Source organism: Phocoena phocoena, chromosome 10, assembly GCF_963924675.1.
Source record: "Phocoena phocoena chromosome 10, mPhoPho1.1, whole genome shotgun sequence".
Classification (NCBI taxonomy): Eukaryota; Metazoa; Chordata; class Mammalia; order Artiodactyla; family Phocoenidae; genus Phocoena; species Phocoena phocoena.
Window position 1 is genome coordinate 103,150,760 of NC_089228.1, and position 21,297 is coordinate 103,172,056.

At 52.9% G+C, this 21,297-nt stretch overlaps 1 protein-coding gene across 1 annotated transcript in view; it reads left to right on the forward strand.

Annotated features, from left to right (window-relative positions):
• SLC22A23 (solute carrier family 22 member 23) overlaps positions 1–21,297 on the forward strand; it is a 138,981-nt gene that overhangs the window by 35,757 nt on the left and 81,927 nt on the right. Inside the window, exon 3 of the mRNA XM_065885664.1 lies at positions 4,342–4,496. Coding sequence (XP_065741736.1) covers positions 4,342–4,496 — 155 coding nt within the window. The remainder of the gene's footprint in view (positions 1–4,341; positions 4,497–21,297) is intronic.

A 21,297-nucleotide genomic window follows, 5' to 3' on the forward strand; every position in this document is an offset into this window, starting at 1 on the left:
CCCCTTGCTTACTGGCTGCCTGCCGTGGCCGGGCACCGTGCTGAGTGTCTCGGTGGATTAGAATATCCCGTCCTCACAGCACCCCGTTAGGAAGGCACTCTTATTACCCCTGTCTCATGGTGGAGAAACGGAAGCACGGACGTTTAAGTAAAATCCCCAGGTTCACTCAGCTTTTAGGTCGGAGAGCCAGGATTTGAGACTAAGCTGGTGGTGGCCCCAGAGCCTGGCTCCACGGGTGTAGACAGCTGGCCGGTGGTACTCCAGAGAGCACCTGCGGGGACAGAGCGGCGGGGGAGCCCAGGGAGGCCCCTTTCAGGTTCTAGAACTTTCTTCCCCAAGGCTAGCGCCTATTTTGGGAGTTCCTTGCATTAATGTGAAGTGTGATTTCCTGAGTGTTCAGAATTTGCTTAATCATCGTTTGGAAGTGCTTCTTAAGGACATACTCCCTGGAGACGGCAACAGAGACGCTGTCAGTGATCTCTGGAAACCCACAGCCCGCCCTCGCATGCGGTTTGGTGGTGGCTTTTCTTGGGGAGTGGAGGCGGGGAAAGGGCGAGGGTTTGGGGTTTTTTTTTTTTTTAAACCAAATCCTTGAGCTTAAACGTCTTCAGAGTGAGCTATACTGACCTAAAAGATGCTCTAATCCCAATGTTTTAACCACAAAGACTTTTGTTTCCTAGAAACCTGCATTGAAATAGGTGGGGAAGGCTATAGTAATATAACCACGTCACTTCTTTCTAAAAGCACGGACTTGACGGAGGTTTTAGTGTCCCGACTCCTGAGAGATTTAATAGGGGAAGTAAATATGGACCTCGACCAACAGATCTGTGATGGTTTAAATTGTTTAGACGGGGTTTTGTGGTTTCTTCCTTCTTGCCCATCCACGCCGTTTGGCCTCCCTGACCACACACCAGGCCTGGGGACAGAAGACAGGACAGTCTGGGGTCTCCCTTGGCGAGCAGCCAGTCTGGTGCCGTGGCCGCTTCGCCAGGGTCGCCGTGGGTGGGCAAGGGGCACCGGGGAGTCAGGGCGGGCAGCTTGTGCTGGGGCTTTCTGCACGTGTTGAGTGGGCCTCAGTTCCAGTTTGAAAGTTTGGTGTTTTCCACCCTTGCCTGATTTATTTTTGGCATTTTACTCCCTGCTAGAGCCTTGCTTCAAAGGAGATAAACACATGTAGAGGGAAGCCCAGATTTCACAGCCCTTGGCACCGTTTCACGGCTGAGTAGGGAAGTTGATCAAGTCCTAGGTTAAGCTAAGACTGCAGTCAACGTCTAAGAAAACTTTAAAAAGTGACTGTTTTCCACACACATTCTATCTGGGACCGGACAGTATGTACGGTCGCGTGTTAGTTCACATGGAAGAGGGGGACCGGCCCGGTCAGTGGCTCTTGCCCGATGACCTCGTTCCCCCGCCTTCCCTGGGTCTTTGGCTGGACATCCTGCATGTCTCGTCCAGCCGGCCCCGGGAGGCTGCCTTTACGGGCTGCACCGCAGGCCCCCTTGTCCTCTGGCTCCCAGCTGAGCCTGGCCAGCGGGGCAGAGGCCGGGGAGCACAGGCTGGAGATGTGAGGGAGGGGACAGCAAGGTGGCGGCATTTCCCTCCCCTGCTTGGTCTCTGTAGAGTTGCCATCGTTCGGGGCCCCCCTGCCTGCGCCCCGTCTCTGAGCTCCGGACTGTCCTTGCTCCCCACTCCCTGCTGTCGGCAGCCCCAGCCTTCTCTCCCAGCTTGCCCCCCGCTTTGTAAATAATCCCTCCGTTAAAATCTCCTCCGAGTCCTCCATTTGAGCGGGACATCTGTGTCCTGTTGAGACCCTGTCGTATTTCTCTGGGGCCGCTGTCACGGTTACCAGGCTCTTGGTGGCTTGGCTGAGCTGACTCGCGGTCCTGTAGTTCGCGCCAGGCTGAACCCAGGGTGCCCGCAGGGCTGCAGGACCCCCTGGAGGTGCTAGGAGAGAATTCACTGCCTTGCTTTCTCCACCTTCTCGCGTTCCTTGGCTCCTGGCCCACTTCTAGTTTCCGAGCCCGAGATGGCTGGTCAGGTCCTTCTCACAAGGTCATCTCTCTGGTTCCCTGCAGCCAGGACAGGCTCTATGGGTCCTTAGATTGGACCCACCTGGACAGTCACCTCACCTCAGGCCCTTGACCTTCGTCACGTCTATACAGCCCCTTTTGCCTTGAGAGGTGACACAGTCACAGGGTCTGAGGATTAGGACCGGGGCCCCCCCGAGGCCGTCATTCTGCGCATCACAGATTTGGGGGTGCAATTTTACCAGTCAGCCGGTGGGGGAGGGCCCCAGCTCTGGGGCAGCCGGTGCGCACGTGAACTCCAGTGCTTTCTAAATCACTTGCACGTGTCTATACCCGACGGCCCTTCCTGAAGAAAGCACAAGGCTCGTTTGACGGAGCCTCGTCTTCCTCAAGATTCCATCCTTCCTCAGGGAGCCTGGATTCGGGGCCGCGGGGCTCTGACCCTAAGGTCCATGTTGGCCCCACAGTTCCTAATACTGATTTTCACTTAATGATTTTAACAACCATTTGGGAGGGAAAGATTTAGAATCATTTCTACAAGTTAAAAAAAAAAAAGCCAGGATCTTTCCTAAAGTGTCAGGACAGGGCAGACCATGTCTGGTGGGCGACAGGGACGCAGGACGCGGGAAGGGGACCCACGAGCTGCTGGGTGCCCTGTCCGTCATCCCTGTTAGCGGTCCCAACACACTGCGATGCAGGACGGTTATCCCCGTGTTACAGAGAAGGGAAGTCGAGGCAAACAAAACTGGGTAAGTTAGACTTTGTTTTCCTTCATTTTAGGAGACCAGCTAAGCCATGCTTAGATTTATTTCTGTAAAGGGGTTGGGTTTGGACCAAACTACCTATAGAGTCTTTGCTGATGAGGGCTTAGTGACCCCAGCGCAAGTCAAGGGAGGTCATGGCTGAAAGCTCGATAAGAAGGTTGACTTACGTTGCATTGAGCTCACAGCCTTGCCCTCCTTTCTCTAAACCAAAGCGACTGACGGGGCTGCTCAGAAACCTAAGGAATTCTGAATGAAATGGTGTCCTGTAGTTCCCGCCCCCAGAGTTTCTGGAAATTCCATCCATCTCCTGCACAGGGCAAGGCCGTGCACTACTGAGTATTGCTTTTTTAAAAAGCAGCTTTATTGAGAGATAATTTACATACCATAAAGCTCCCCCATTTTAAGTACCCAATTCAGTGAGTTTTAGTATATTTACAGGGTTATGCAGTCACACCACATGCCGAGTCTACAACATTGCCATCTCCTGCCCGTTTGTGGTCACCGCCATTCTCACCCCAGCCCTAGACAACCACGAATCTACTCTCCATTTCTCTCCATTTGCCCTTTCTGGGCACTTTGCTCTTAGGTAGGTGCCTTGTCCTAAGTCTAGGTGTTTGGGGTACCAGGCGTGGACTTCGTTCCCTTGGCGAATGGAGTCCAGTTGCTCTGTGAGCCTTCCTTCCAGTTCGCTCTGGCTGTGTCACATTCATCTGTGTGGTGGAGGGTTCTGCTTTACTTGGGACACATGGCAGGTTAGCTTGGGAGGGATGGAGAATGAGGGCCTCCCCATCCCAGTGGGCCACCGCTACCCAGAGCCCCCACCCCGGGCCACGCCTAGAAGCACATCGCCCCCTAGTGGTCACCGAGCTCTCACCGGCTGGCGCTGTGGCCCGCCAGCCCAGGGTGTGCGCTGCTGTTTCCCGAGGTGCAGAGGATGGGCCCCTGGGGGCTTCACTTTCAGGTCCACACCCGTTGTGTACAGGTCAGGCTACCTTAGTTTAGCCTGTGGTCCCTTCAGTTTCCTTCTCATCATACAGTTGAAACCAGTCGGCAGCCGGCTGGGCCCTGGGCTCCACCAGGCCCCGGGTGAGGTCGGGCCAGACTAGTTAACAGCCCAGAGAAACGGCTTGAAGCCGCTTGCCTGGGGTCTGTGTTTGACCCTGGAGCCAGTTCCAAAGGTCAGCAGCTTCTCAAGACGTTGAATGTTGGGCTTGTCAAGGTTGGTGTTTGGGGAAGGTATCATTGATTGTGTTGAATTATCCCCCATGCACTCGGGAACAGACTCGCCAACAGGACTTGGTTCCCGTCTCTCTGGTCTGTTGTGCGGTGCTGTTGACCTGTGTTCCCTAATCTACAAGTCAAGCGGGTGCGTGCATATCCCCCGGGGGCCTTCTACCCCTGGGCCTCCCCAGGTGGGTCCAGGAGGGATACAGACTCAGTACGGTGCTCATCCGGCACCCAGCGAGCACGGCGGTCCCAGGGATGCCGTGGCGTCCGGCCGGCGGCCCCACCCGGCGGTGGCGGCTAACCGTGTCCCTGTCCGCGTGCAGGTCCGGCCGGCGGCCCGTGCTGCTCTTCTCCGTCATCTTCATCCTCGTCTTTGGACTGACCGTGGCGCTGTCTGTGAACGTGACCATGTTCAGCACGCTCAGGTTCTTTGAAGGATTCTGCCTGGCTGGAGTGATTCTCACCCTGTACGCGCTACGTAAGTAGGAGCCTTCACGGCGGGTCTTGAAGAAGCGAGGGGACGTGTGGCCGCTGCGTGCAGGGTTCGGGAAGGGTGTCTGCGCGCTGCGATTCAGGGAGGCCGGGGGCGGGCTGTGGAGGCAGCAGCTTCTGGAGGTGCGGACCACAGGCCTCATCTGCTGTGAAAGCACTCGTTTCCACGTTGTGTCTCTAACCCTCCCTTCAGCCCGAGCTCAGGCTCAGGGCCCGTCGGTGGGCGTGGGGGGCTGCATTGTGGCCCGGAGAAGTGGGGATCGGCCCGCAGTGGGCGTGGACGGGCTTCTGCTTTCCCCCGGGATGTTCTGTGCTCACGTTCCGTGCACTGCCAATCCTGGATGTATCCGGGCGTCCCTGCACTCGGTTCCGGAAGAGCATAGCAAGTGCCTGCTCCAGTGTGTTCCGATGGGCTCCTCAAGAGTTTTTCTTATCTTTTTTTCTTTAAGACTGTGCCAGGTCCAGGCTTCCCACCTCCCCACGTGGCTTAAGTGGTCTGGGCTTGAACCCTAAGCACTGGTGCTGGGAGAGCAAACGGCAGTCTCTTTAGGGTGAAGAAAATTTCCATCGTGTCTGTGACCCTTTTAACTCTCCTGTCAAGGATGGTTGTCTCCCTTCTTTGTAGTTGGTGGTTTCTAGCACAGGGCCACAACCCCACAAGAAGAAGGAAGTTTTAGGCATTTACTTATTTTCTAGTTTTATACTTTTTAATCACAGTGTGGAAAGAACTGTTAGGACTAATGTGAGATGATTTATGACATGTTTTCTTTTTCTTTCCCTTTGACAACGTAGGCAGGATAGACTAGGTAGCAGTTTCCAGTGGGGTCAATAAGGATAGCTCTGATTATCTTAAAGTATGGCTCTCTTAGTTTAGTCTATGATCCCTTTAAATAACACTTTTAGATGGCCTGGATTTTGTTCCCTTATTATAGAGAACAGAACTATAGTCGATTATAATGTAGCTTTATAACCACAGAATAAAAGGGCTACAGAGGTGTTCTCCTAAAGTACTGTTGACAGTTTTGTTATCTCCTTCCGACACTGAATTGAACTGTGGTTTCTTAGAAATCACCATTTCCAGGTTATTTGCATTTATTTTGGAACCCTTGCTCTTGGGGGTTCTTAAGGAATGCCCGTGTTCCAGGGCAGTGGGTCGAGGTGATGGCTATTCGGAGGGTTTGTTTCTTTGAACAAACATCATGGGCGTGGGGGTGGGGGGGGTGGGCTTGAGCGCTTCCATTCAAGGTGCCTGGGCCGTTCTCCATCCCTGCCCACCCGTCCGTCTGTGCAGAGGAGCGGCTCTCGCACTCATTCTGGAGGAGGCTGCGGGCCCTGCGCTCACGCCCTCTGGTCCCACGTTTGTTCAGGCGCGTGGGCGTCTGCTCTCCAGGCCGCCATCCCCGCGGGGCTCTGGTTCCCACAGGAGGACACCCGTCCTTTGCTTCCTCGAGGACGCTGTTCCCGGGGACGGCTCTGCACACTGGCAGAATGGAACAGCCACGCTTCAGGAACTTAGCAGAGAAATAACCTCCATCTCACCACCCCGGTACTTAACCACATTCAGTGGAGAGAACGTTCACGGAAAAGAGCCTTAAAGCAAAGCTGACATATCGGTTTTATCTTGCATGCCAACTGCTGACAGAGACCTCAGAGGACCTGGGAGGACCCTTGGGGCCCAGCGGGAGAGGAGCCTGACCTGTTAGCCGTGCCGGCCTGTGATAAGGAAGGAGGGCAGGGGGTGGCCGGCACTGGCCGTCTCTGCAGACTCCCCTGAACTCAGCCTGACCTGGAGAGAATTTCCCTCCAATGGCATCATTTCAGCCTCACGCAGAATCGCCATTGTCCCTGTGAAATCTGTTGCCGTATGTACTGTGAAAAATGAAGCTAAGGCTGTCTTTTCATGAGATTGCACAGTGAGCTCTTTATAGTAGGAAGTTCTCTTCATACTTCAGGACCGTACGAAGAGCATATGCTCGTCCCGGGAGACGGCGTTGCTGTTCTCTCACCGGCACAGATCGTGTAACCCAGGCATCTGCAAACTTTTTTCTGTAAAGCGACAGGTAGTAAATATTTTATTCTGTTGCAGCTACTCAGATCTGCCATCATATCCTGAGAGCAGCCATAAATAATATGTAAATGATTAGGTGTGGCCGTGTTCCAGTAGGACTTTGTTTACAGAGGCAGATGGTGGCCAGATTTGACCAGTGGGCCGTCGTATTTTAGCCACTGATACGTGATGCTCTCTCTTTCCAGTGACGCTGGGAAGCTTGGAAAGCTTAGAATCTGATCTAGCGTGTGTGTGGGCTTGACGAGCTGAGCTTTAAATGCTGGCCCCTCTCCTAGTTTTATTTGAAATTTTCTGCTTTCGTTTCTCCTTTGTCCCATATTCCTATCTCCATAATTTAAGTATTATTTTATTATATGGATTTCTGCGCACAGTCTTACGTTTTCTCGGAAACGAAGCAAGGCGTAAATAAATAGCTATGTTTTCTTAGATTGGGATTATGAGTCAAACGTCATGACAGATACCGCTGCAATGAAAATTTCCAGATATCCACCAGTGGCCCGTTGTCCGAGTTAATACTATATCTGATACAGCAAAATTAAAATAAAGCAAAACGATATAAATGATTACTTGGAGTTCATTGAGATAATATTTAAACAGCATGAATCAGGAAAGCTAAGTTTGGGAAGGGAGACTCAAAAAAGGAAATAAAGTTGTAACGGGCACACAGCGTTGGGGTGGGTGTGCTGCGTGCCGGGCTGGGGTAGCCCCTCTCTCTGGCAGTCTTGGGAGAAGACGGGCTGGTGACGAGAATTTAAGAGACCAGCTCTCAGTCTGTAGGGCAGGTGACTCTGAATGTCCTCATCAGTGTGCTTGCTAGCGTTTCATACACAAGTAGTACATATGCTTAGTGAATGCTTGGGAATTCGTCTTGCTTAAAGGAAATTCTTCATAACCCTGGTCACAGAGTCGAAGTATTTCTTGACTCTAGAGAAGAGTTTTTACATTGGGGAAGTTGATTATTTGGAAGGTACGTTTTTTACGGTCCTGACGTTTTCTCCCCCTTCAACTGGCAGGTTTTTAGCTTACTTAATGCGTCTGCTGGAAAGGTCTGCATTTTCTCAGAAGAGACCTGGATATCGTCCTTTTTTCAGCCTTGCAGGTTCTTGGCATCGTAAGAAGGGAGAGTCATGATTTTTGCCGATTTCGTTTCTTGCGGAGCTTGCCACGAAGGTGGACTCTTCATTTTGAGACATGCTGCTGACGTGTGAAAGTTTTTGTGCTGTTACGTGCAAGGCTGCTTAAGGTTTTTCCTGTTTTGGAATTTGTCTAAGGTGCATTCCAGTTAAAGACTCTCTCCTTGAAACTTTAGTTTCCTTCGGCTCACCAAAGGGAGATGTGGTTGTGTAATTAGGACTAGGACATAAACCAGAGACTGTTGGCATCTTCCCAGGAGTCTGTACCTGTAAGCATGTTGGCAGGAACCAGAGACAGCGAGCTATGCTGAATGGTTAGTGGCAGCTACAGACGAGCTTCCTGCCGCCTCTGAGGCCTCACAAGACACTGAAATAATTAAACATACTTGGGCCACCCTGGTGGCTTCATTGTAGCCCTTGAGCTCTGGACCCGGAAAAAAAAAAAAAAAAAAAAGGTAGAAAGTCTTGACTTAGCTGGGCCAGCAGCAGGGAACCACAGACAAAGAAAAGAAGCGAGCATCACATTTCCTTATTCGTTTATGAAAAAGTCTTGTCAGAGACTAAAGAAATAGACGCTTTTCAAAACGGGCAGATGTGATTTGTTGTGATGTGAATTCTTTTTCCAACAAGGATTCGTGACCTCACAGACAGGGTGATGCAGCTTTTGTAAAGATGTGTCCTTGTTTAAAAGAAGCCCCGAGAGGTTATAGCTTTTTGAGTTGACTTGATATCAGATGTAATAACTCCTGGGGGAGAGGAATGTTTTTAGCATACTTTTTTGAGTTTCTCTCCTCATTTGATCTCTGTCTTCCCCTCCCCACTTTTAGCAACCTCCCCCGACCCTGAGCGCAAGTAAGGAGCCCTGCTCTCTGCCAGCAGAGACCATACCATACTGACGGTGGGTGAATGAACGTTACTTTTTTGTTTTTGTTTTTTGGCCTAGCAACACTTAGGCCAAAAAACAAAACAATTGTTTTGTTTTGTTTGAACAGTTTCCTTGAAAAATTAAAAGCTTCATGTTCTCATTATAATAACCCTCCTCAAACCCATACAGCATACATAATTGGGCGAATTTTACACATAAGGAGTGACCAGAAATCTCACAGGTGACTAAGTTATGGATTACTTTGCAAAATGAGGAGCCACATCTTAACTGGTAAATAATCTCTGAAGAACCTTGAGTTTGCTCTGCGTGGGGTGATGTTCTGCTTCTCACTAGCTCGTGAGATAGATGATGGATCTGGACTCAGGCTGAGTAATTTCCGTCGTGCTGGGTGACTTTCTTCCTCGCGATTGCCTGTATTTCTATAATTTGATGTTCTTCTGAACTAATATTCCTTGGGGCGTATTTCAGTCGACAGGGTTTTTGAGCATCAGAGCTGTGCTGTACGTTAAGAAGACAGTCCACTGAACTGTGGCAGCAGGGACTGAGTCATTGAGCTGTGTGGTCAAGTATAAGTGACCCCAGCTGGCTGGCGAGCAAGTATTGACACTGTGTTTGGGTGAGGGGACAGTTTCAGTGTAAGTGACCCCAGCTGGCTGATAGCAAATATTGCCACTGTGTTGGGACAGTTTCCGTATACGTGACCCCAGCTGGCTGGTGAGCAAATATTTGCACTGCTTTGGGGTGAGGGGACAGTTTCAGTATAAGTGACCCCAGCTGGCTGATGAGCAAATATTTGCACTGCTTTGGGGTGAAGGGACAGTTTCTTGTGAACGTGTGCTTGGCCATCGTCATCGGTCACCTCTTTCTTCCCCCACCTGCCCCATCTTCAGATGCCTGGGCCTTCCCTGCGGCCACCCTGGGAGCCACAGCCCCGTTCTGGTGGGACCAGCTCTACCTACAGGGCTTTGTCCACCAAGGAAGTGAGTCAGAGTTTACCCAAAGCCTTTGGCGAACATTTATTTTTAAACAGAAGAGTTTTGGTTTGATCCGCGTTCAAAACCGCATGGTTGGGAAATCAGAACGGACTTAGGTTTCCCCATCTGTCTTTTTCTTCATGGGAAACACTAACCCACAGACAGACTGTGACAGGGAAGGGAGCAGATGTATAAGGGAAAGGTAACAAGGCCTTTGTCCCCTCACCTGCCTTCCCCGTCACACCTCGCAGGAACCCCAGCACTCTCGGGATGCCGTGAGAGGGCAGGGGTTCCCGGCAGCTTAGGCCCATCCTCCCGAGGGGTTGAGGTGGCAGCAGCTGGGGCCCTGCGGCTGGTCTGAGACTGGAGAGGCGGGTTGTCCAGAAGGGAACCAGGAAACGCCGCCGAGGACTAGTATTTCTAAAAGCAGTGCCAGTTCTTCAAATAAAAACGATGAAACCTCTCTCCCCCTTCTCACATATTAGCCGCAACTTGGATTTATATGGAGACTTTTCTCTGAAGAAAGAGCAAATGTCTGTGTGGCTCTAGGGCATGTGAAGATACATTGTATCACCTGCACGTCAAAGGTGGAAATATGAGGGCAGAGGAAGGGTACGGGACTCGTGGCATCCCTGAGGCCCGGACGCCCAGTCTTCTGCTGGAAGTTGGGACAGAGGTGCGTGTAAGTGGGCGTCAAGTGCGTATTCTTTTGGGTGTTTTGAATTTGGTGAAGAGAGTCCTGTCTCAAAATCAGTGGAAAAAGTAGAAAATATTTAGATATCTGGCGTTCTAAGATTAGAGGGTTTGGATGCCTTTTCCCCTACAGTGGAGGATGTTATTCAAGCTATGTCCATCCCTGAGGCCTGGGTGTTTCCCAGACTGGGGTTCTGGTGATGCGTGAGGGCTTCGTTAGAAACCAGCTCCTCACACACTAAAAGGGGAAGGAGAGAGACGTGGAAATCAGGAGATCCAGGTGTAGTGTGAGCTCCACGGTGGACCGACCCTGTGCCAACAGGCTGCTTTATCTCTAAGCTTCTGTCTGCCTCTCTCTCAAGTCAGGGCACGGGTTTCAAAGTGTGTGCCGTGGAACCATTTGTGGAGAAAATGGGTAGAAAACAAAAAGAAATGGATTCTAGGTGTTAACATTGACCACTGCTGTCAAGATAAGACAACGACAAAACCAAGTGGAAACCACCACTGCCCCTGTGCTTTCTTGCTTAAGCTTTCCATGGCTTTTCATTCTAAGCTCAACCAGGAGCCTCCCCCGGTGCTGAGGGTTTCATAGCCCTCAGCAGGGGCCGGGAAGGACAGGAAACCGGGGATGCTTGGCCCCGAATGGTGTCCTTCTCCAGCCCGCGCCGGCAGCCTGAGTCGTTGCTCTCTGGAGGCTGCGGTGCTGAGGGGCTGAGATCAGAGGTGGCGTGGGAGGTGAGTGGGGGCAGGACTAGTGGTTGACCGCTTCCCTGTGGTTCTCGGCCCTGCCTTCCAGGCCGCAGCTCCACCAGCCGCTCCACCAGCTGCCCGCCCCTGCCCCCAGAACCAGGTGGACTCACAGGTCTGTTCCAGGAATCCCGTTAGATGCCGCAGGATTTTCTTTTCTCGTCTGGAAAGACAGGAAGGGACACAGTGCTGGAAGCTGTGCTGACTGGAAGAGGGGGTTGAGGAGAAGTAGGAGAGCGACGTTGGACGCACTTCGTTTTGTTTTTTGCTCTTGAAACAAAAGAGAGAGGAAATGAACGTCACCTGGAAAGCAAGTGAAAAAGACCAGGCTTCTTTAAAAACATCCAAACGGACCTAGTGGGTGATGAAATCATGACTGGTTTGCCAAGACTCCCGTTGGCAAAAAAACCCATAGCCTTGGCTGAGAGAATAGGGAGAAACGTAACTCCCGTGACGCTGAGCCCTGAAGGCTTGCTGTCAGCGACCGTGTGGCTCTGTGTCACGCCAGAGCAGTTGGGCTTCAGAGGGTCTCGGTTCTGTTTTTGGAGGCTCTCGTGAAAACCGGGCTGCTTTCTCCTTCGCTCAGTGCGTTCAGCAAGCATTCGAGGGCTTACTGGGTGCCAGGGGACCGTGATTAGCTTGAGCCCTTACCGGGTACCTAAGTCAGGGGCTGAGCGCGCAAAGGTAGACACACCTTCCTGCCCACCAGGACTCAGAGTTCAGTGAGGGAGATGCAGGGCCAGGCCCCGGCTGCACTGAGAGTGTCGGAAAGCAAGCCCGAGCTGTGAATTTGGTAGGGTCAGGGACAGTAGGTGTTAGCTCTTTGCAGTGGATACTCAGAGGCCAGAGGAGCCTAGAGCATTCTGGGTACTGTGGTTGATCAGGGACGAGCTGGAGCCTAGTGCATTCTGGGTACTGTGGGTGATCAGGGACCAGCTGGAGCCTAGTGCATTCTGGGTACTGTGGGTGATCAGGGACCAGCTGGAGCCTAGTGCATTCTGGGTACTGTGGGTGATCAGGGACCAGCTGGAGTCTAGTGCATCCTGGCAAATGTGAGTGATTAGGGGCCGGGTGGAGCCTAGGGCATCCTGGGTAATGTGAATGGTTAGGGACCAGCTGGAGCCTAGTGCGTTCTGGGTAATATGAGTGATTAGGGACCAGCTAGAGCCTAGAGCATCCTGGCTAATGTGGGTTATTAGGGGCTGGGTGTAGCCCAGAGGCTGAATCATGAATAGTGAAGCCTGGGAAGGAGGCTGGGACAATGCACAAAAGAACTGTCCTCCGTGACCTTGGGACAGTGCCAGGCTACTGCAGGGTCTCAAGCAGAAAGGTACCAATTTAGATGCACGTTTTGGGGGGACTGCTCAGGTTGGGGCAGTGGAGAGCAGATCAAGGAAGCAGTCCAAGCTGAAAGCTGCAGGTGGTTGCAGCATCTGGGTGAGGAAGGAGAACCTGGAAGAGTGTGGCCACGGGCAAGGGGAGAGACTTTGGGGAGGTGGGACCTGAGCTTAGGTGATTGGAGAAGGGAGCGCAGAGGACCTGGTGACCAGCTTGGGCACCTGGACAGGTTTTCCTCCAAATGGTGGGGTGAGGAATGCAGCCCAGGCTTTCAGATTCCTAATCCTGTAGATTTCGAAGCCACGGGCCCCTCCCCTCCTCTGGCAGGTTTGCTGGGGGAAGATGACAGCTTCAGTTTCAGATATGATGAGTTGGGGTTGCCTTAGGGGCATCTGGGTGATTGATTTAGCAGGTGATCCGGCTGTTCAGAAGTTCAGGAGCAAGGTCCACATGTCCTCAGCATCAAGGCAGCAGTTAGAGGCCCCGGCATAGCTGAGTTTGCCCAGAGCCTGTGTAACATGAGAAATAAGTGGGTGGAGGAAGAGGAAGCAGTGAGGGAGGTGGGAAGGAGTAGCGTGAGTGGTCAGTGGAAAGTCAGAATAACCTCTGATAACCAGGGCGCTAAGGAGGGGCCGATGAGCGTGTCCAGTGATGCAAGACGAGGATTGAGAAACAGCCCTGGCATGGAGCCGTGGTTGCCCAGTAGGTCAGAGGTAACTGGGGCAAAAGCAATTTCCATTTAGTGATTAATGTAATCTAAATCATTTCAAGCATAGGTTTTAATTTCTGTCTTCCCCAGAGGGATACGTCTTGTCCTCATGTCAAGTATTTTAGAAAGAAACTTTTTTGGTAAAATGTATGTAACATAAAATTTACCATCACAACCATTCTTAAGCGTACAAGTCAGTGGCTTAAGTGCATCCACATTGCTGTGCAAGAAAATAACAAATAAGTGTTGATTATAACTGGGTAGAAAAAACTGAGTTTAGAAGGCAAGTCAGTAATGAGTCTTTTCTTGAAGTCACCTGAAGCAGCGCATTCTTTTGGCTCAGTAGCTGGGAATTCAGAACTGCGGGTGAACTAGAGATGCAGTTTTGTCTCCCAAGGGATGTCATGTTGCTCACGCCGAAAGCGGGGTCTGCACGCTCACTGTGCACCCACCCTCCTTCTCGTCCACAGGCACGCATGTGTGTGTCACACATCAGCAGCTGTGAAGATGCTGGGGAGGGTTTGGTGTTGGATGGGAGCCAAGCCCCGCCGCTCACCCAGTGTGATCTTGGGCGAGGTGCTTAAAGACCCCAAATCCGTTTCTCACCGTGAAGGGTGGTGCGGGGAGTTGAGAGGATGAACGTAATCGCCGTCGGTAAACCACGAAGATCCAGAGAAGTGTGCGTGGGCGTGTGTGTTCGTGCGCGTGCTTCTGTGTGTGTCACGGCCACCGCTCTGCTGAAAGCAGAAGTCCTGTGCTGGGATCATCGAGCCTTTCCTCTTCCAAAGGGCCTCATCCAAGGGCTTCCCTGAGCTCACAGCAAACTCGGAGCACTTAGCTGGAGGGGAATGTTGCACTGGGGCTGGCTACTCGCTGGGGGTCACGGAGGAGAGTCACTGTGGTGGGGACAGGCGGGGGTAAGAATCTACTTCATAACTGTTTCTCCAGCAGCTGGCTTAATAAACTACCTCTCCTGCGACATCCATCCAGAGCCCCACAGGCTGCATTTTTAAACTCCGAACCACTTCAGGGGCAGGAGGAGATAATAAACTAAAGGAAAGGTTCTCCTGGACAAATCACATGAGGGGCCCTCGGCTCTTCTGTTGGACCCCAGTACCTGGGTACCCGTCACTCCCAGAACACTCCCTTCATTGCTGAGAAAGACACAAGGAAATGGAACAGTGGCAGCTGTTTTCAAGATCTGTCTCACACACATTTTTTAAATTTCATACTAACTATATAAGGTAGATCCTACTAAGACCCCCATTTTACAGCTAAGGAAACTGAGACCTCTAATCCCCGGGCGAGTGGGACCTTTCAGGAGGAGCTAGCATTGACTGGACTTTACAGTGTGCCTTGATGCTGTGCTGAAAGCAGTATCAATAGTTCAGTTACTCCACCCCTTAACCCTATGATTTGGGCACCACTGTTATCCCCACTTTACAAATGGGGGCCTGAGGTGTAGGGGAGGTAACTGGCCCAGGACCACAGACCCAGAGATGGAGGAGCCAGGACTGGACCCCAGGTCTCGGTGGCTCCAGTGCCCATGTTGGTAACTGCCATGTCGTTCTAACAGCCCTAATATCATTTTAAATGTGTACAAATATCCCATAAGGAGTTTGCATTAGTTCTTACAACTTCTAAATGACCATAACACCAAAATGTTAACGACCTCCAATTCCAAAACCAATAGGATGCAAATTAATGGCACTTGGATGTGACGGGTGAGGGTCTTTTCCTGAGACAGAATCACCCGTTCAGCCTTGTCGGGTTGAGGAGCAGAAAGACGTGGCTTCAGATTCAGTCTCGCATTTAATCTATTTTGGCATTTGGACTTGAAAAATCCCAGCGTCCGGGATGCCCGTTCATATAACTTTGCTGTCTAAGATGGTGTTAACAGCTTTGAGGCTTTGCCCGCATGGAATACTCATCCTTCATATCCACCACGCCTCGGCCCCTCGATGGCCCTGCTGACTTGTCTGCTTCTCTCGACCATAAAGTGAGATCTGTGGCATTATTAAAATATTAACTAAACAGGCGCTTAGTCCACTGCTGACGGGGGCTGAGCCGGGAAGCCATCACCACGTCCTGTGTCCTGGCGCTCCTGTCCTGAGGAGCATGGCCTTTCCAGGGACGGCCTCAGCCTGGTCGCGTCCTGGGATGCTGAACACAGTGGTGGCTCCCATCTCCTGCTGCTTTGTTCAAACCAGGGTTAAGCCTGCCTCTGTGCAGCCAGCCATGGTGACCTTCGACCTTTGGAATGTAAATCTAGACACGAACGTCATCTGAAATCTCAGGTCCCTGCTGGGTTCCGGGTTGCTCAGCCAGACAGTCAGGGTGGTGCTTGTAAAAGGATTTTCACTGACGTGAGAACATGAAATTTAAAGGTTCCTGCAGACCGCCAAGAACACGTCCTCAGGTGGCCAGAGACAGGCCTCCCCCCACTCAGGAACCCGCGTTCTAGAGTCTAGAGTGCAGCCCCAGCTGGTGACCCTGTCCCTATCCTATCCCTGCCGCCCTCAGCTCCTCCCACCCCCATCCCCGGGCGGATGGCTTGGCTCCGGCCTGCCCCCCCGCGCTCCCCACCCCTTTCCCCGGCCGGCTGCCTCTCTGGCCTCACCCAGCATCCTGAGGACCGGGCACCTTCCCAAGCGATACCTCTGTCCTCCCACCCAGGAGCCTGGCCGGCGAGCGTGCCCTCTCCACAGGAAGTCACCATGGGGGGCTGGGAAGGTTTTCCCAAAGGGCTGGGGCCTCCGAGGGACGTGGGTGCCGGGTGCGGTGTCCCGGCTGCACTCTGTAGGCGGAGGACGGCCGTCACCCGCTTTTTGAGAAAGTGTGTGCTCCGTTCCGTGTTTCGGGGAGATAGCTGTGGGGGCCTTGCCCTCTCATCCCGTGGTGGCTGGCAAGTAGCAAGAGTTTGTGCCGTTCTAGTTCTCGCTAGTTCTAATGAGTTTGAACCAGAATGTCCTCTTTATCACAGAAGGTGTCCCTGCAGAAAGTTCAGTGGAGGGCCCATCGTTCAGATCTCTCTTTCCCATGAATGAAATTTACCAAAGCCATTCCTCTTCTTGGCGCTTTTATCACAGAAAAGATGGTCTCCTCCGGAATCATCCTTCAGCATCCGTCCTCGTGTTTCACCCTGCTCCCGGCGCTGCGGGCTCCCAGCCACGGGTGGGGATTGTTATTGCAACTTTGACGTGAGCCTGGAGTCGTCGGGGTGTCGGTTTGTTCTGGGGTACTCGGATCTCTCTCTTTAAGAGGGTGTAATTGAATCACAGCACACGCCACCCCGGGGGTTTAAGGCTGACATCCCGGGAGGGGATCGCGGTGCCCAAACCTTGTTTTTCCTTTGTGATCGTCACCCAAAAACCCGGTGCTGGTCTCTGACCCGTTCGTTTATTTTCCGTTTCCCTTGTGGGGTCACTGTAGGGTCTAATTTCATGTTCTCTCCAGGGGATAATTGTTCCTTTGCTGTTTTTCCAGGCTCTTCTTTTTGGCATTTTCCCCATCTACCTTGTGGCAGTAGGAGCGAGTGTTTGCACAGCTGCCTTTTCTGTCCCATCACCGCTGCTTTGGCACCTCTGTGGGGCTGGGGGGTCAGCAGGGCGGGAGCGGCTGCTGTCTGCTCTCAGCGGACGAAAGAGCATCGCTTAAGGCTCCCATCCTTCCTCAGGGCTGATGAGACAGCTGAGAATAAAAGAAGAGTTGAAACCTCCGGATAGTTACCTTCTGAAAAGCTACACAGACCTCCGACCTCTTCAAATATTGGGAATGATTGTGAACAGTTTATAAACATGAACCTGAAGGATTTGGGTGAAGGAGCGTGGTGGTTACACGTTTAAGTTATAGAAGAAGAAATAAAATGGGGAAACACACGCCTTTATTTTCTCTCCCATTCTCTCTCACACGTCAGGCTGTGAGACAAAGCAGTTCCATCATCATCAACTCTCTCTCAAGAGGTTTAGACCAGAGCTTTCCGAGAGACCTTGCAGCAGGGCTGGGAGCGTGCTCTGTCTACGTTGCCCGGTGCTCTGACCCCACCACATGTGGCGGTTGAGCAGTGACATGTGACCGGGGACTGGGGCACTGAATCTGTAAATTTAGTTAATTTTCGTTAATTAAATATAAGTAACCGCGTGTGGCTAGCAGCTGCTGTTGTGGTCGGCGCTGCTGGAAGCGTGGTGTCGAATCATCTCGGGGTGGTTGACGTCACCAGCGCTGACCTCCCTACCGGGTTCCACACCCCTCCACGCAGCTGCCTGGTGGGAGTTCCACTTGGTCTTGAAAGCGTCTCAGGGCTAGTGTGGCTGAGACAGAGCTCTCGTCCGCCCTCAGCCTCACAGCCACGGGCCCCGCGTCTTCCCAGCCTCAGTCCAGAACCGCCACACGCGGGGCAGCTCCAGCCGAGGGTCTGCGTCGCTTCCTCCCCTCTCCCCCTTGATCAGCTGCTGAGGCCCTCGATTCCCTCCACCCCCCCACAGCCCCCGAGGCAGAGCCTTGCCATTTCTTGCCCTCAGTAGCTTCCTGAGCCGTCTTCCTACCTCCTGCTCATGCCATGCAACTAATTCTTCACTTACAACCAGGGTGATACCTACACATCCAGAGCCAGGCCTTGTGCTCATCTACTTCAGACCCTCTGGGTTAGTTAGCAGTGGCTTCACTGTGGAAGCCTGAAACCCAGGATGACAGGGATTTAAACAAAGTAGCTGTTTATTTCTCCCGTCACTGTAGTCAACCAGGTGGGCGTGGACGATCTCCTGAGCCTGGGGCCCGGACCCTCCCTGTCTGCTAATCCTGCCATCACGTCCACGTTCCAGCCAGCACGGAGGTGGAAAAGAGGAGGCGGGAACGCTCTTCCCGTTAAGGTCACTGCTCAGGGGTCGTGGGTACCACGTCTTACATCCCCGTAGTAACCTGCCCACACCCAGCTACAGGGGGTCTGGGAAACACTGTCTCATCTCGGACAGCCGCAAGCCTGCAGGAGACCGGTGGGGTGCTGGGGGATGACCCGTGGTCCGTGCCACACCCTGCAGTGGCTTTCACTGTGCAGTCCAAGGTCCTCACTGCAGCCTGTGAGGTCCCATGACCTCACTCTGCATTCCAGCCAAACTGACCTCCTTTCCGTTCTCCACGTGCCAGGCTCTCCCGGGTTCCTCGGGTCGTTCTTCGACCCTCTCCCTTTGCCGGAGATGCTCCATCCCCGACCTCTGCAGACCTGGCCGTGTTCTGTCACCATGATTCTGCTCATGTGGCATCTGCAAAACTTGCTCACACCATCCACCCCACCGTCAGCCAAATTATTCCTTTAGGACCGCCTGCCTTTTTTTTAAGCATCTACCACCCCCGGGAAATATATTTATTTATCTGAATCTCCATGAATACCCCCCGCCCCGCCCCTGGCTCTGGAATAGACTCCACAGAGCATGACCTTCCCATTCTTCTCCCCTGTATCTCCGGTACCTGGGGTGGTACCTGGCACAGAAAGGGAGTCTACCTACGAGCTGGGTGAGTGAATGATTTCATGGGACGTGATGAAAATCTGTGCAGCGCCGTCGCAGAGTAGACGTGTAAAATATTACAGCCGGAAAGGCTGCAGGTCTCTCGGTCCTGTCCCCACCTCTTAGAGATGAGGGGAAAGCACGCGTGATGTCACGCAGGCGGTTGTGGACAGCACAGGTAATAGCTGGGATTTCTCATGAAGCCTCGCGAGCTAGACAGATGTGGACTGGATGCCAGAAGAGTTGGCTGGGCTCAGAACTGACGGCTCAACCCTGCGCTACCACGACTGATGGATGGACTCCCAGCAGAACAAGGTCTCAGTGACCCTGTGTGCGAATGAAGTCTGAGCACAAAACGAGGGGCTGGCCAGCAGGAGCGAGGACGCAGGTCACCATCCTCCTTGTCTTCACCGCGATAGCTTGACTGCCCGCGAGTCACTGCTGTCGCCGTCACCGTAGCTCCATGGCAGGGAGGGGGGATCGCAGCCCATCCTGTATCCTCTGCCCGTGGTAGATACTCAGTAAGAACCAAGAGATGGGAAGAGATCTCATGGGGGGTTTTAGTGAGTCTGTAAAGAGTCAGGGTGTCGCTTCTCCATCCACACAGCTCACCAGATGCGCTCAAAGAGCGGACCCGGCATCGGCAGTAAATGGTCTGGTTCCCTCGCGCTGGGCATGCGGGGCCCTTAGGCCGGACTCTAGCATCGGTGTCGGTGTCCTTGGCTCCTCTGCCGTCCGGCCGTGGTTTCACAGGTAGCCAGTGTTTTAGCTAAGCTCTCAGGACCTGAAACTAATGTTTACGAAATAAAGCAGAGCCGCACAGACTCTGTACCTTCCCTTAGGGTCTAGTGATGCACACCAGACTCGGGGATGCCAAGGGTCCTACGTGGGATGCAGGCCGGCCCCCGGTTTCCACCCGGTCTTTCATAGATGAGACAGATGGGTAGTGAAATGGGGCCAGGGTGGCCGCAGGGGATACACTTAGCCCGGGCCCCTCCTAGGAGATCGTAAACGTGCAGGGAACGCTGAGTGTGCCCAGAGCTCGGGGCCCCGCGGAGCATTAGGTTTACTTCCGGCTCCCAGCTCCTCCCATGGGAGAGCCTGCCGGAGAGGTCATTGCAGACGTGGGTAGATCCTTGGCCCGCACATGAAGGGTTTGTACTAGGACTCGACGAGGCTCTGGGCACGGCAGGAGGAGGACGGGGCAGGTAGGGGACCCAGGGTGTGCCTGGATCGCTCTGCATTCTTACGTTGTGGGTGAGTCTTCAGAACTCGGATCAGTGCACTCTGTGATTTGAGGCCAGTTACTTGAGAGGCTGAGTGTATGTAAAACGTCTGGGGGGTCATGCCTTTTTCTTCTTCAGGATCACTGGATGAGAGGTTTAGCTTAGGCCAGTAGGTGTGAAAAGAGCCATATTCCCTCATGCCTGACGTGACTCCTAGCTGGCGGCTGTTCCAGATGACGCAGCAGACAGATGGTGGCAGCTGGCCTGGTGACACTGTGCCGGGGAGGGGGGCGCTGTTCATTTCATCCAAAACGGGGCCTTTTTTGAAACACAGCATTGTGATGTCCCTTTGATATATGGCCCACCAGAGCTGGCTGAATATTATTTTTTTAGGACAAGTGACATCAGGTTTGCAAGTTAGTTAAAAAAGGCACATGCCGAGGGCGAATCTTTAAAACTGGCTCCAGCAAAGCAGACCCTGCCGGCAGGCGTGGGGTGGGTTTCGCGCAGCCGGTGACAACCTGAAATGCAGGCGTCGCACCCTCTCCCCTCGTGCCGGATCTGCGGGACGTGATTGCGATGCCTTCACAAGCCAGGAAGAAGCACCTTGTCCTGGGTGTCTGCCGCACAGGCCCCTGGCCGGGTGACCGTGCAGGGGCTCCATCCCCCCGATGAGTTTAGACCTTTGTGGGCCTGGATGAGGCTGTGATTGCAGGAAAACAGCCTGAAAAGGGGGAGAAGGGGGCCGTCAGGGAGCAGCAGATGAAAGACGCCAGCCGGCTCTGTCTAGACATTTACCCTGCCCACCACCTTCTGTCCCTCCTCAGAGAGGCTTCCCTGACAGTTCACACAGAATTCACCAGCTTCTTTCTCTTAGCACACCCTGATTCTTGGCGTTCACTTTTTTAAAAAACTGTTTAGTTGTGGTATGAAACACATAATATAAAATTTACCGTCTTAACCATTTCTAAGCCATTGTGTTGTGTTACGTACACTCACGCCGTTGTGCAGCGATCACCACCATCCGTCTCCCGCTGACACTCTGTCCCTGTTAAACAGTCTCCCCTCCCCCAGCCCCGCCACCCGCTTTCTACCCTCTGTTTCCGTGCACCTGACCCCTCTGGGGACCCCACAGCAGTGGCATCACCCGCTACTTGTCCTTTCGTGTCTGGCTTATTTCACTGAGCATAATGTCCTCAAGGTGTATCCGTGTTGTGATATGTGTCTGAATTTCCTTCGTAAGCCTGAGGAGTATTCCATCGTCTGTCTGGACTGTGTGTAGTTTGTCCATCCACGGACACCTGGGTCGCTGGCACCTTCTGGCTCCTGTGAATACTGCTGCAGGGAACATGGGTGTGCAAATATCTCTTCGAGACCCTGCTTTCAGTTCTTTTGGGGGTGTGCCCAGAAGTGGGATCGCTGCATCATACGGACTCACTGTTTTCATCCGCAAGACGAAAGTGTAGGCTGTGGCCCGCTCCGAGCCCCAGGCTGTCTCCAGCGTTGCGTGGC